This window comes from Sus scrofa, chromosome 11 (genome assembly GCF_054392235.1).
Source record: "Sus scrofa isolate SSC_HxYL_T2T_F1_AM1 chromosome 11, Sscrofa_HxYL_maternal_Yorkshire_Landrace_v2.0, whole genome shotgun sequence".
Classification (NCBI taxonomy): Eukaryota; Metazoa; Chordata; class Mammalia; order Artiodactyla; family Suidae; genus Sus; species Sus scrofa.
The window spans coordinates 52,006,868-52,022,399 of record NC_139393.1 but is presented as its reverse complement, the minus strand read 5'-3'; the positions used below and the strand labels follow the sequence as shown (position 1 = coordinate 52,022,399).

At 39.2% G+C, this 15,532-nt stretch overlaps 1 protein-coding gene across 5 annotated transcripts in view; it reads left to right on the top strand.

Annotated features, from left to right (window-relative positions):
- Nucleotides 1–15,532, top strand: part of MZT1 (mitotic spindle organizing protein 1) — an 18,150-nt gene extending 2,618 nt beyond the window's left edge. Inside the window, exons 2-4 of one of the 5 annotated variants that reach the window (XR_014819626.1) lie at nt 3,814–5,124; nt 5,911–7,143; nt 8,100–8,766. Coding sequence is in view for 1 of the 5 variants with exons in the window: in XM_003131018.6 (XP_003131066.1) it covers nt 3,814–3,959; nt 13,087–13,110 (170 nt within the window). In the remaining 4 variants the exon portion in view is untranslated. Of the gene's footprint in view, nt 1–426; nt 1,464–3,813; nt 7,614–8,099; nt 8,767–13,086 lie in introns of those variants that run through there. The other 4 variants (XR_014819624.1, XR_014819625.1, XM_003131018.6 and 1 more) reach the window with 4 other exon arrangements.

Here is a 15,532-nt window from a genome sequence, read left to right as displayed (position 1 = left end):
TCCCTCCCATCCGTATTAAGAGTCAGCTCACAGTGCTTTAATCTTTTAAGTAATGTCAAATGAATGATTCGCAAGGGTTGTAGAATTCAGCTATGAACATTTGTAATTTTATTGTGAAATGAAAGGATTTTGATATGCACAGATCACTGGAAAGGACCTAATTGTGATTTAGTACAGGGTCTGTTGCATAAGGGCCTCCTCGGTGCTCTCTGAGAGCCTCAGCTTCTCGTTTCCTCTTTGAAATGTGAGAGGATCTTTCAGCTACCTTTCTCACTCCTCCCGTATACTTAATTGTCTCTCGTTTTTCAACATTTTGAAGTTTTAGATACTCTTTGTTGATAGCTTCATACTTTAATTATTCTTTTCTTTCTTTTCTTTTTTTTTTTTTTTTTCAGCTTTTTAGGGCCTCACCTGCTGCATATGGAGGTTCCCAGGCTAGGGGTCGAATCCGAGCTACAGTTGCCGGCCTACACTACACAACAACGCCAGATCCAAGCCACATCTGCAACCTACACCACAGCTTACGGCAATGCTGTCCTTAACCCACGGAGCGAGGCCAGGGATCGAACCTGCAACCTCATGGTTTTCCTAATCGGAATCGTTTCCACTGTGCCATGATGGGAACTCCCTAATTCTTATTTTCTTAATGTTCTAGAATTTTTCATATGCCTCTAATTTCTTACTACTAGATATTGTTTTTGTTAATGGTGATTATAAAGTACCTCTTCCTTGGTAGAGACTTCAAAGTAAAGTTGTTCCGCAATATTTGCAGGGCACTTGGTTCCGGGACACACATCTGCCCAACACCCACACCAAAATCTAGATGCCCAAGTCTCTTATATAAAATGGCCTGGCACTTGCATAACCTGCATACATCCTCTTGTATTCTTTAAATCATCTCTCAGTTGTTTGTAATTCCTGATAAATGCAAATGCTCTGTAGATAGTTCTCAGCATATGCATATTGGCAAATTCAAGAGGTTTTTTGTTTTGATTTGGGGGGTTTTTGTTTGTTTGTTTGTTTTGGTTTAGTTTTTTTGGCTGCGCCCTCAGCATGAGGAAGTTCCCAGGCCAGGGATCAAACTGGCACCATGGCAGTGACCCTTACCACAGCCACAGAGACAGTGCTGGATCCTTAACCCCCTCCGTTGCCAGGGAACTCTGGTAAATTCAAGTTTTGTTTGGAGGAACTTTCTGGAATTTTTTCCCTCCTTGGTTTTTCAGTCCATGGTTGCTTGAGTGGGGATGTGGAACCAGTGGATACTTTATGTGTCAGGTAGTAAACTAGAAAAAGGAGTGAAGACAATTCAGTCTACAAGGCACTTTTAGTTGGGCAAACGTGTATGTATCAGTCCATACTTCCACCATCAGTCTCGTTGCTCGTGTGAGCCCTCCCCTATCTCCCACTCTTCACTAAGCATTTTTCTGTTTTGTTTTGCTTTGTTTTTTAGGGCTGCCCTTGTGGCATATGGAAGTTCCCAGGCTAGGGGTCTACTCGAAGCTGTAGCCGCTGGCCTACATCACAGCTCACAGCAACACTGGATCCTTAACCCACTGAGTGAGGCCAGGGATCAAACCCGCATCTACCTACAGATAAAAAGCAGGCTTGCTAAGCAGCTTGTTGTGAAAGTAGAGATTTCCCAAGCTCAAGTACCCAAAAAGGTGGGGAAAGTACACCCTGTTCAGAGAGGGCTGGGAATAGTTCCTGTATCAGCCAGCCGGAATTATAATTCACAAGACATTGTGTGAGTGATAATTAAGCCTAAACTAAATGGGGCTCTGGTCCTGGCTAATGAATTTTAAAAGACCCCAAAGGATCAAATTGTTTCCAGATCAATCTCTGATTACAGATCTCAAGAATATGTTTAGAAATGTAAAAATATCCAGTACCCTACAAGGTAAAATTCACAATGTCTGGCATCTGATCAAAAATTATTAAGTATGCAAAACAGAAAAATATGACCCATGATAAAGAGGAAACTTTATCTGTTGAAACAGACTCACAGTTGACATAGACATTAGGATTAGCAGATGAAGACATTAGAACAGTTCACCATATGTTCAGAAAGTTGAGTAGAGGAATGGAAGATGTGTTTTTTAAAAGACTCAAATTGAACTTTTGGAGATGAAACAATGTTGGGTATGAAAAAGTGGGAAGGACCTGTGTCATGAGCATCGTGAATACTGTAAAAGTTTTCAGAAGGACTTAGACTTAAATTAATGGATGCCTTAATATTGGTACTTGTCCATTCATCCCCAAATAATGCAAATAATGTATAGTTTTCATGGAGTTCAAGTCAAATCCAAATTTCATTTGTGGAACTGATCAACCTCTTTAAATTCATCAGGAGGGCTTATGATAATGAAAGGTAACGGGGAATTGCCGTCGTGGCTCAGTGGTTAACAAACCCGACTAATATCTATGAGGACTAAGGTTCAATCCCTGGCCTTGCTCGGTGGGTTAAGGATCCAGCTTTGCCGTGAGCCGTGTTGTTGGTTGCAGACGCAGCTTGGATCCCGCATAGCTATGGCTGCGGCATAGGCCAGTAGCTACAGCTCCGATTCAGCCTCTAGCCTGGGAACCTACATATGCTGCGGGTGCAGCCCTGAAAAAACAAAAGATTAAAAAAAAAAAAAAGTGACAAAAGTATCTTTAACCTACTACATGCAGTATAAAGTTAGTAAATTTAAATTGTGGCTCTGACAGAAGATAGACATGTAACAAATTCAGAGGCACAAGAGAATTTACTATGTGATAAAAGTGACATCTTAACTGAGTGGTTTAAAAAATAGATTTTTCAATAAATAGTATTGGGGCAGCTGACTTATTTCTGGAAGGGAAAGTTAGAAATTCTGTCTTCCACCCAAACTCCAGGCAGGGAGTTAAATATATGTTTATGGAGAGGGGGGTGGAAATAAACTTTCAGGTGCTAGAAGAGAATATTGGTGAATAATTACATAATCTTTGCATGGGGAATAACTTTCTAAACATAATGCCAAGAGAAAATGACACAGGAAACAACACATAACATGTTGACCTTTCACTTAAAAAATTCTAAACACACTCTGGGAAACAACCACCATAAAACAAAGTTTAATGGACCCAGTGTTTTTACATCCTGTGGATCCGTACGCTAGTGCTTCTCATGTCAAAGACAGGTTCTTTTATAAACTATAGTGAAATGAAGTACTTTAAAAATGAAGTTAAAAAATAGAAGCTTATGTTTTTATGTAAAAATATGGTAAACAAACACGATCATTGTAAAAGTTTCTAAATACTTTTAAAGCCTTAAGTATATATATTATCAACTGAGTAGTTCCGCTTCTAGGAATTTATTCTGATAAATTTGTTTGTACAGATGCGTCTCACAGTTTTATTTTAATGGGGAAACATAAGACTCCCCCCAACAAAATAGCAGAGTGGTTAAGTAATGGCGTGTTTGCATTACTTAATTCAATCACATGACTAATTAAATTACATTGTAAAAGAATACTAATTCTTTTAGTAATTAAATGACTAATTAAATTACATTGTAAAAGAATACTAAAAGGTGGGTAAATCTTCAGAATAATCTTGATTCTGAAGTATAAATTTTAGATATTAGATGAATGGCAGCATATAACCCAAGATGTAAAAAGCAGTTATGTGGAAGGAGGTTGTAAATTTATTTTTAAGTTTCTAGAAGTAAGTAAGGGGAAGACAGTATTACATGCCAGTTTTCATATGCAGTATTATATGAACTAAAAATGGAAGTATGTGCATGTTTTTAAATGTTACAAGATTTTTTTAAAAATTCCTTCTGTCCTTTTTCAGTTCTGCTTGAGATTTCAAGAATTTTGAATACTGGATTAGATATGGAAACTCTGTCTATATGTGTCCGGCTCTGCGAACAAGGAATTAACCCAGAAGCTTTATCTTCAGTTATTAAGGAACTTCGCAAGGCCACTGAAGCATTAAAGGTAGAGAGATTCGTGTGTTAGCTCACTCTGAATAAAGATGCTTTCGTTTAGAAAATGATTAATGATGAAGTTAAGTGCAAGGCCCTGAACGTGATTAAACTAGCATCTGTCTTCCTCAGGAGAAATTCTGAAGACCAGGAGCTGGGTGGCATGTGTTCAAATCACAAAATTTGCTACTCTCTGGACCATGTTATCTTTTCTGGTCCAGATAAGTCTCCAATTGTGTTTAGAATTTTCCTCATACTGTGGGTAAAATTGTATCTGCCCCCAAAAAGATATGCATGGGTCTAGTGCCTGTGAATATATCCTTATTTGGAAATAGTGTATCTGTAGGTATAATCACATTAGGATGAGATCGTAATGGTTTCATGACCAGTGTCCTTAGAAGACAAGGGACATGTGGACGTGGATACACATGTGGACGTGGGTACATATGAAGACACAGGAGAGAATGCATGGGATGACCCAGGCTGAGATTGGAGTGATGGTGTCTACAAGCCAAAGAAGGCCCAGCAGAAGCTAAGAGGCAAGGAAGGATGCTGCCCTAGAGCCTTCAGAGAGAGAATGGTCCTGCTGACACCTTGGCTTTGGACTTCTGCCTCCAGAACTATGAGAGCATAAATTTCTATTGTTTTAAGCTACCCAGCTTCTGGTACTTGGTTAGGGCAGCCCTAGAAATCTAATACAGATTGACTACTGGAAAGTAGAGTACTGCTGTAAGAAATAACTAAGAAATGTGGACATGGCTTTGGAATTGGGTAATGGATAGAAATTGGAAAGTTTTAAGAGGCTTGATAGAAAAAGCCTAGATTTTAAGGCTGTCAGTAAAACTCTAAGTGTTAAAGGTGATTCTCCTGAGGGCTCAGAAAGAAGAGAGAAGAGCTTCAGTCATCTCAGAATACATATATCATCATGAACAGAATCTTGCTAAAAATATGAATGTGAAAGGTGCTGCTGATGAAGTCTCAGAAATGAGTTCATCAGTTGGGGACACTGGAAGAGAGGCCATCCTTGCTATAAAGAACACTTGGCTGAGTTATATTCTGTTGGAAGGAAAACAAAACTTGTGGACTTCCCATTGTGGCTCAGCAGTAACGAACCCGACTAGTACCCATGAGAACATGGGTTTGATCCCAGGTGTCCCTGGGTTAAGGGAGCTAGCATTGCTATGAGCTGTGGTGTAGGTAGTAGATGTGGCTCATATCTGGCGTTGCCATGGCTGTGGTATAGGCCAGCATCTGTAGCTCTTTTTCAGCCCCTGGCCTGGGAACTTACATATGCCACACATGCGGCCCTAAAAAGCAAAACAAACCTTTTAAGCAGTGACTTGAATATCCAGCTAAGGAAATTTCCTAACAAAGTGTGGAAAGTGCAGCCTGATTTCTCCTTGCTGCTTATAGTAAAATGTAAGAGGAATGAGAAATTGAGGAAAAACTGGTAAGCAAAGAGGAGCTGGCTCTTGCATTGGGAAAGTCTCAGCCTACCCAGACAGCATGTTCTGGAAAGAAGGCTGGGAGTGTGGCTGGACAACCTTTAGGTGAAGAGATAATAAGGTTGTGTGACTCAGATACAGTCAGGCTATCTGGGCACAAAACCATGCCAGCTTGGGCTGAAAGGGAACAGTGCAGGACGAAGTGCAGGAAGGCTCTGAGACTTCTGGGATTCAGTAGGCAGAAAGCTGACTGATGGAGCTCCCTGCCTGTGTGTTCATCCTTCAAGAAAAGGGAAGAGTCCAGAGGCCAGCACACTGCTTAGGCCGATAGAGCTGCACAGGCAATACGGACCCAGAGGGCCACCTATTTTTGAATTCAAATTCACAACTTTGTTTTCTTTTTAGGGCCACATCCATGGCATATGGAAGTTCCCAGGCTGGGGTCAAATCAGCACTGCAGCTGGGGGCCACAGCCACAGCAACACTAGATCCAAGCCACATCTGCTATCTACACCACAGCTCACATCAACGCCAGATCCTTAACCCGCTGACTGACACCAGGGATCGAGCCTGTGTCCTCATGGATACTAGTCTGGTTCGTTTCCGCAGAGCCACGAGAACTCCCAAATTTACAACCTTTTAATTGCCGAGATTGGGAATAGGAAAAGTGTCGTGTTCCCTCACATGCTTCACACCCTCTGATTTAAAATCTCAGGTGATTGTATTTCCATGTTTATTTATTTATTTTTTTATTTTATTTTCCCACTGTACAGCAAGGGGATCAAGTTACCCTTACATGTATAAATTACAATTACATATTTTTTCCCCACCCTTTGTTCTGTTGCAACATGAGTATCTAGACAAAATTCTCAATGCTACTCAGCAGGATTTCCTTGTAAATCTATTCTAAGTTGTGTCTGATAAGCCCAAGCTCCCGATCCCTCCCACTCCCTCCCCCTCCCATCAGGCAGCCATAAGTCTTTTCTCCAAGTCCATGATTTTCTTTTCTGAGGAGATGTTCATTTGTGCTGAATATTAGATCCCAGTTATAAGTGATATCATATGGTATTTGTCTTTGTCTTTCTGGCTCATTTCACTCAGTATGAGATTCTCTAGTTCCATCCATGTTGCTGCAAATGGCATGATGTCATTCTTTTTGATGGCTGAGTAGTATTCCATTGTGTATATATACCACATCTTCCGAATCCAATCCTCTGTCGATGGACATTTGGATTGTTTCCATGTCCTGGCTATTGTGAATAGTGCTGCAATGAACATGCGGGTGCATGTGTCTCCTTTAAGTAGAGTTTTGTCCGGATAGATGCCCAAGAGTGGGATTTCAGGGTCATATGGAAGTTCTATGTATAGATTTCTAAGGTATCTCCAAACTGTTCTCCATAGTGGCTGTACCAGTTTACATTCCATGTTTATATAGCACTAACGCCACGTGAATACTGAAACTTCAGGTCAGTCCCTTTTAAAACTTTCTAAGGACAAAGTGGCTTCTCTCTACCCTTTTTTCTTTTCTTTGAGGAACAGACTTAGAAAACACATAGCTTACCCATCTCAGATGAAGTTACTCTCCAGTAATTTCCAATCATTTGAGTTTTTGGTTTTGTGTAATTTAAAACTTTTGGATTTTTATTTTATTTTATTTTTATTTATTTATTTATTTTTGTCTTTTTTGCCATTTCTTGGGCTGCTCCCGTGGCACATGGATGTTTGCAGGCTAGGGGTCGAATTGGAGCTGTAGCCACTGGCCTACACCACAGCCACAGCAACGTGGGATCCGAGCCATGTCTTCGACTTACACCACAGCTCACGGCAACACCACATCCTTAACCCACTGAGCAAGGCCAGGGATCGAACCCGCAACCTCATGGTTCCTAATCGGATTCGTTAACCACTTAGCCAGGATGGGAACTCCCAAACTTTTGGATTTTTAAATCGAGCACAAAAAAGTAAACATTGACAGAGCAAACGTTTATCACAAGGAGGATATCTATACAATTCTCTGCCAGCAGTTCCCTTATGCTGAAGTTCCCTTATGTTCCCCGCATTGGTAACCTCTCTTTCCTGCTCCCCACTGCAGTAACTGCTGTCCTCATTTTTATGGTGGATACTTTCTTTTAATGGCTTTATTGACTAAGCATTTATCTCTAAACACCAGTGTAAATTTGTAAAATTTTTGAACCTGGTATGAATAAAATCTTACAGCACAATTTTTTTACTGCGTTCTTTCATTTGACATTATGTTTGTGAGGTTCTTTTATGTTGTATATAGCTGTAATGCATTCCTTTTCACTGTAACATTCATGTTTTATTGTACAAATATACTGTATTTATCTTTACTGTGAATGAATATTAGGTTGCTTCCAGTCCGGAGCTGTTAAAAATGTAAGGCTGTGAGCTTAGTTGTCCATGTCTCTTGTGCATGTATGTGGGCATTTCTGTTGGGTGTGTATCTGGAAGTAAAATTGCTGGTCCTTAGGTTCTGTGTCTCTTGAAGAGGTAATGCTATTTTACTAAAATAGTTGTATTTTGGAGTTCCTATTGTGGCTCAGTGGTAACGAATCCGACCAGGAACCATGAGGGTGCAGGTTCGATCCCTGGCCTCGTTCAGTGGCTTAAGGGTCCAGCATTGCTGTGAACTGTGGTGTAGGTCGTAGACGCAGCTCAGATCCCGTGTTGCTGTGGCCGTGGTGTAGGCCAGCAGGTGTAGCTCTGATTTGACTCCTAGCCTGGAAACTTCATATGCCATGGGTATGGCCCTAAAAAGACAAAAAAAAAAGGTTGTATTTGTATTCTCACTAGTAGCACTTACGTTTCACCTGCTCCACATCTTTGTCAGTACTTACTGTGAGTCTTTTTCATTTTCGTCATTCTGGCGGAAGTGTGTGGATTTCTCATTTTATTGGCATTTTTCTGAGTACCAATGAGATTGAACGTGTTTTTACATGTTTTTTGGCCATTTTCTTTTGTGAAATATCTTTTCACGTAGCTTACCCATTTTTCTGGGTTATCTGTCCTTTGTGGGTGTCCTTTCTTAAAGTATTTTGATATAAACCTTTTTTGTCAGATATACACGTAAGGTTTCTGGAGGTCTTTTGGCCCTGCCCATGGCACATGGAAGTTCTAGGCGAGGGATTGAACCTGTGCCATAGCAGCACCCCAAGCCACCGCAGTGACAACACCAGATCCTTAACCCACTGTGCCACAGAAGAACTCCAGGTTTGTTTTTTAATCAGAATTTTTAAGTAATTATAAAAACTATTCAAATCTATATTTCTTTTTTAACTCATAACTGCTGTGTTTGTATAACGCGGTCATAAAGAAAAATAACTCACTAATATAATAAAAATGGCTAATATTGGAGTTCCCGTCGTGGCGCAGTAGTTAACAAATCCGACTAGGAACCATGAGGTTGCGGGTTCGATCCCTGGCCTTGCTCAGTGGGTTAAGGATCCGGCATTGCCATGAGCTGTGGTGTAGGTTGCAGCGTGGCTCGGATCCCACATTGCTATGGCTCTGGTATAGGCCAGCGGCTACAGCTCCAATTCAGTCCCTAGCCTGGGAACCTCCATATGCCGTGAGAGCAGCCCTAGAAATGGCAAAAAGACAAAAAAAAAAAAAAAAAGCTAATACTTATGAATACTTTCCTTTTGTCAAACCAGATGCACCAAAGGCTTTTTCCTTGCATTGTTTGCTCTCTGGTCACAACAGGGACATGTATTACTACTACCATTAGTAGCTTCCTCCTAAGGAAACTAAAGCTGTGGTAAACTTAACTTCTCTCAAGGACATACAGATAAGTGGTTGAGGTGGGATTTGAACTCAGGCCTTCTGACCTCAGAGTTGTTAACTGCTAAGTTTCCGCCTATTGTAAGTTATTTTAAAAAGCCTGCTATTTCAGAAAGCATGACAATGGTCATTAGAACTGAGTCAATGGACTATAGCCCAGGAACATTTCCTGGCTTAGTGTTGTCTCATAACCCTGTTGATAAAAATAAAAGGTATTATAGCCTTTCATCAATAAATTTCTGAAAAGAATTCTAGTAGAAGAGGGTTTATTTAATAGACATCTTCCACAACTACAAGAATTTTTGTTCAACTGTGCTGAAGTTTGAAGGAGCATCAGGAGGCAGAATAGGAAGAGATTTTTGTATGTTATGCAGTTGGAATACTAAGAAAGAACCAGAGGCAAATAAATGACCTAGCTGGAAATGTGAGAGAGAGAGAGAGAGTGAGTTCTGGGATAGGCTTTTCTTAGAGAGAATAAAACCTGAGGTATTAGAATAGAAGATCCAGAAATGCCTGATTAATGTAGCTTTTCTCAGCTTTGAGATACTGGTTATTCCACATCTAGTGGATCATAGTGAGCTGTGAAGGCAAAGTCAATAATTAAGTTGAACAAAAATCAGGAAATATTGCTTATTTGAATAGAAAATCAGTCTTAGACACACACACGGACTCTTAAAGAAATTTCTCCCATTATCTGAAATCAGTATATACCAGTATCTTACTAAAACATGGTGGGGAAGAGATGAATAAAGAAGTGTTAATGAAAACTTTTTCTGGTTTTCTTTGAAGTAGTTTTTGAAATCTATAATTTTTTATAAAAAATACCACATACTCAGAATTCTAACATATTTCAACCAAAAAATACAAAGAAGGAAACAAAAAGAGTCAGGATCACCAAGAGAGAACCAATGAAATATTTGGTGAACATTTTTCTAGATGGTCTCATTCTACTTTGAAAACAAAAATGTTATACTTAATTTCATCAAATTAAAAAAGAATAAACTTCCCAAGGCGGTTTATCTCTAGATCAGAGTCTGTTTGTTCTCTCTTTTTTGTTGTTGGTGGTGGTTTTTTTGTTAACTGCTCCTGTTGGGTGGGAGTTGGGAGGCAGTTGGTTCAGATCCACTCTGAGCCACTCCTCTCTTCCCTTAATCCCCCTTTATGTTCTTCAGGTAGTTCTCTTTTTTGTGTGGTTGCTGCTCATGAATTTTTTCTCATATGTTTTTGTTTCTTTTAGTTTGAAAAATAGGATAAGGAGAAATGCCCTGCTGCCTTCTACTGCCTTTACCTAGAAATCCTAGTATTAAAATTGAATTTTAGGAGTTCCTGTTGTGGCTCAGCAGGTTAAGAACCCGATTAGTATCCATGAGGATGTGGGTTGGATCCATGGTATTGCTGTGGCTATGGGGTAGGCCGTGAGCTGTGGTGTAGGTCGCAGATGCGGCTCAGATCCCACGTTGCTGTGGCTGTGGTGTGGGTCAGCAGCTATAGCTCTGATTTGACTCCTAGCCTGGGAACTTCCCTATGCCGAGGGTATAGCCCTAAAAATACCAAAACAAAAAAAAACCCGCAAACATTTAGTTTTATGGTATTTGTCTATTTTAGATTGTGTACAATATAAATCAAGGACATGATGAAATGTTGCAAGAAATTGTTCTGAAGCAGGGCAGTTTTTTCTTCTTTCCTTAATTACAGAGAAAATTATAACATTTTATTAGTTATTTTGTATGTTGATACTGTGTTATGTATGCTAATAGTAAAAACAGCTATTTGTGTGTCGCCTGGTTAGGTAAATTTATTAACGACAATAGATATGTTGCCTTATGTGTATCTCCACAGTATAAATAGGGTTGCTAATTACATGCATGTCCTTAAGACAGCAGACTTCGTTTTTATAAATTAACCCCACTGAATTCGTGTGTTGTCTCCTCAGTGCTAGTATTTATGTGTTAAGGAGTCATTTACATGTTATGATTTTAGAAATTCTAGGTAAAACCTGCTTTCATGTATCATCTTCTTTGTTGCCACAGTGCCTATACTGTTATTGATGTGATCCTATACAGTACACCTTGCCCTTGCCTTGCCCTTTCTTTTGTAGCAGTCTCGTACTATCTATCACTGATACCTTAGGGTGAGTGATAGATCCCGCCACTGTGTAGCAAGGTCCCCTGCAGCATGAGGATGCTGGAGCTGTAGACTTTGTAGCTGGTAGAAAAATAAAGGATGAAGTTGGTCCTATGTCCCCACCCACCCTCCCAAAGGAGGGAATAAACTTGTGCAGAAAAGAAAAGCCTAGGGAGACGTCTACGACTATTGGCTTTTCCAAGGCAGATGCTTATATATCTTCGGAGTCTCTAATGGCCGGTCTTGATGGGTCTCTAGGCTGCCACTGCTGTCCTTTCAGCTGGAAGTAGTTCTGCGATCATGTAACATGAATGCTGTCCAGGGTTGATGGCTTACTTAGTTTAAGTAAAAACACTTGTTGCATTGTATCTTGGAGGGGAACCTCTAGAATTAGTATGAAAGTGGAATGGGACAAGAGAAACTGCACTAAGTGTTTAGGTGTTTTCGTTTTTAAAAAAATCATGCAGAGTATTTCATCTTTGAGGTAGAGGATCCTGAGAATGGGGTTAGGAAGATGACAGTGCTTAAAAGGCATGTGGCTAAAACTAACGTAAGAACCTGTAAGGGTCGAAAGAAGTAAGAAACCTTTTTGAACAAGGGAAATGTTTTTTCAAACTAGGTTCTAATTCTCGTGAATAGTAGACTCAAAGAAGGGAAAGGCTAATTTAGAACAGCCAGCTATTTAGAAAAACAAGACTATTTCTGATTTATCAACAATTTTCCCAGTATCTTAAGGGGTATTCTTGAAAGATCTCTGAACTTAGACTGAACCTTAAAAAGCAAGTTTTAATTAGGCAGTTATAAGTTTACCAGGTATTTCTAGGACTAAACTTAATCTAAATTCAGCATTTCTATTTTTGGTCTTTAAAAATTGCTTGAAACCTTATATTTTAGAAATGCATATCAAGAGTTCCCTCTATGGCACAGTGGGTTAAGAGTCCCAAGGTCAGCAGCTTGGGTCACCATGGAGGTGGCTGGTTTGATCCACAGCTGGCACAGTGGTTAAAGGATCCAGTGTTGCCATAGCTGCAGCATACATGGCAGCTCTCCTCAGATTCAGTCCCTGGCCCCAGAACTTCATATGCCATAGGTGCAGCCATAAAATTTTTTTAAAAAGAAATGCTGAATGATGATGGTGTCCGAGAATTTCTACAGAATAATCAGGGAAAGTATACCCTTTGGTGGTTTAGATGAAGGATTAGCCGTATGTTCATTATTTCTCTTTTGTCCTTTTTTCTTCACCTTATAGTACAACAGAAAAGTCTCTTTCTTTTCTTTTCTTTTTTTTTTTTTCAGCCATTCTTGCAGCGTATGTAAGTTCCTTGGCCAGGGATTGAACCCAGGCCACAGCAGCAACCCAAACTGCAGCAGTGACAACTCTGGATCCATAACCCACTGCAGCACAGGAGAGCTCCCCTCTTTCATCTTAATCCCCTTTTCACACTGTAATGAAACGTACAGAAACAAACTAATAAAGACTGTGTGGATAAGGTCTTCTATAAGTTAATTTTTCAAGTAGGAGTATATTTTTACACTATTATTTAAGATTATATAACAGTTTTCTACTGTTAACCTAGCAGCAATCAATTCAAAAATAGTTCTAATAGTGTTCTACAGAAATAAACACCGCTGCCTTATCCTGATGAAAGTACTTTGGTCTCTGTGGGGAAGGAGTTGTTTGTTAATGACAGTGCAGTATTAACAAATTTATTTCCATCATGTCTGTTTTTCCATGATTTTATTATAATGAATGTTACCCTCTTGTTCTAGGCTGCTGAAAATATGACAAGCTGACTTTCTGAAGAAATGCGATGAGCTATGTCAAGCTCTGCAGAAGGATTGAAGACGGCATTGTAGTCAAGAATGTACAGTGAACTGACGGCACGTAGCAGTGTGGAAACATTGTCCTTTTTGAAAGAATTATAAAACCATAGCTTTATAAATCAGTGGAAAGTGGCTTATAGAAAGAACTATCATTCGTGTTTACACCCGTCCTTCTTTCTTAACGGCTGTAATCCTTTGGCGTTGCTGTGTTCATATTTATGTATGCCTTATTTATAGCACTGATAGCTTTAATTTTCTAAGCAGTCTGTCTATCAGATGTGCACATCTGCTGGGCCCAGTTGAAGTATAGTGGAACCCATCATTAGTAATGTTTTAGTTATGACTTGTTGACATTTCCATTATAAACTTTAATTTTGAATTATTTATGCAAAATAGCTGTGGATTTATGTTGTATGAGGCTAAAAGTTGACAGAATTTCAGTTGCCATTTGTGGATTTTGATTTAGATTCATTAGGTATATCAGAATCTTATTTTTCATAAGAGCATGGAAAACACTTGTCATCTGCTCTTTAACAAAAAATATTTAGTTTTTGAAAACATAGAGTTTGACTGACGGTGAATGGTGTGAACCAGATCATATTTGTATTGAATGAAAAATAGAACTTTTCGAAACTTAGGTTGTAGAAATAATGACAGGAGTTCCCTGTTGGCTCAGCAGGTTAAGTATTAGGCATTGCCACTGTTGTGGCTTGGGTCACTGCTGTGCCAAGGGTTTGATCCCTGGCCTGGGAATGTTTGTGTACTGTGGGTGCTGCCCCCAAAAAAAGTAATGACAGTGCTTAGCTTAGTATTATTTATCATTTGAGTCATTTAAATTCAGTGAGAATTTTGATTGAGAATGTTTTTACAAGTTTTACATCTGTAGATCACAATCTTAAAAAAGCGTAATGAAACATTTCCAGCATGAAAAGTTCTTTTTACTTTGTTGCATAAAAATAATGAGTGCTTACCTAATATACCTTGAGTGGTTATCTAGTAAATCACTAAATGGGCAGTGTCTTTCAACGAATATGTTATTATTTTCTGAAGAAATAAATATTTCCAGTCATTAAACAAAAACTAAATCAAATGTTTTATATCAGGAATTCTAAATATGCCTTTCTTAAGATCATTTTTTGTATCATTATTTTTACCCTGAAAGTTTAAACTAATCAGAGTGATGGGTGGTTCAAAATAAATTTCAGAAAACTTAGGATAGCACTGATTCTCTTTCTGCAACAGAATATCAGTGGAAAATTTTTCCAAGACTAATACAAGTTTAGTCTGATTTTGAAGACTTCATTAGTTTCCAATTAAATGATGGTACAAGCATATATTCTTTGGTGGCATTTTTTTCTTCTTCAAACAAAAGTGAACTGATTTTAATAAAGGTTAGTAATCTTTAAATGGGAACCTTCTGTTTTAAAAATTTAGTCTTTTGACCCATTTTGACTTTTTAAATGCATGGCATCTTTCTCCAAGTGCACTAAAGGTCTGTTTTGGAAGAACTGGTTGGGAGACAATAAAACTTTTGTTACAAGTCATCTGTTTGATTAAGAAACATTGCATGGAGTACCTGTTGTGGCTGAGCAGGTTTAGGACCTGACGTATTATCTGTGAGGATGCAGGTTTGATCTTTGGCCTTGCTCAGAGGTTTAAGAATCTGGCGCTGGGAGTTCCCGTGGGTGGCTCAGTGGAAGCAAATCTGACTAGGAACCATGAGAACGCAGGTTCAATCCCTATCCTTGCTCAGCGGGTTAAGGATCCAGTGTTGCTGTGAGCTGTGGTGTAGCCTGCAGATGCAGCTCATATATGACGTTGCTGTGGCAAAGGCCAGCGGCTACTACTCTGATTTGACCCCTAGTCTAGGGACCTCCATATGCTGTGCGTGCAGTCCTAAAAAGACAAAAGAATTCAGTGCTGCTGTAAGCTGTGGCATAGGTTACAGATGTGGCTTGGGTCCAGTGTTGCTGTGGCTGTTGTATAGACCATAGCTGCAGCTCCAGTTTGACCCCTAGGCTGGGCGCTTCCATATGCCTCAGGTGCAGCCTTAAAAAGAAAAACATAAATCACAAATACTGCATGTTATTTGTATAAAATCAAAAAGAGAACACTTTTGTCAAGCTCCAAAATTTGTATATACTTCAGATCATAAGAATTATAGTTTTATTTATGACTGTGTAGATTGTTATTTATTTATGAAACAAAGTAGGAAAATATATTAAGACGGTATTGTATTTACAGAGGACTTTTTATGTGTTACATTTCTTAAAGGTAAACGTATATTTTTAATGCATACTTAAATAATATTTAAGGAAACCAAACAAAGTCATGATACAGTTGCATTGTTATGCATGTAGTCAGTGACAAAAATAAAGCCATTTTGGTGGTA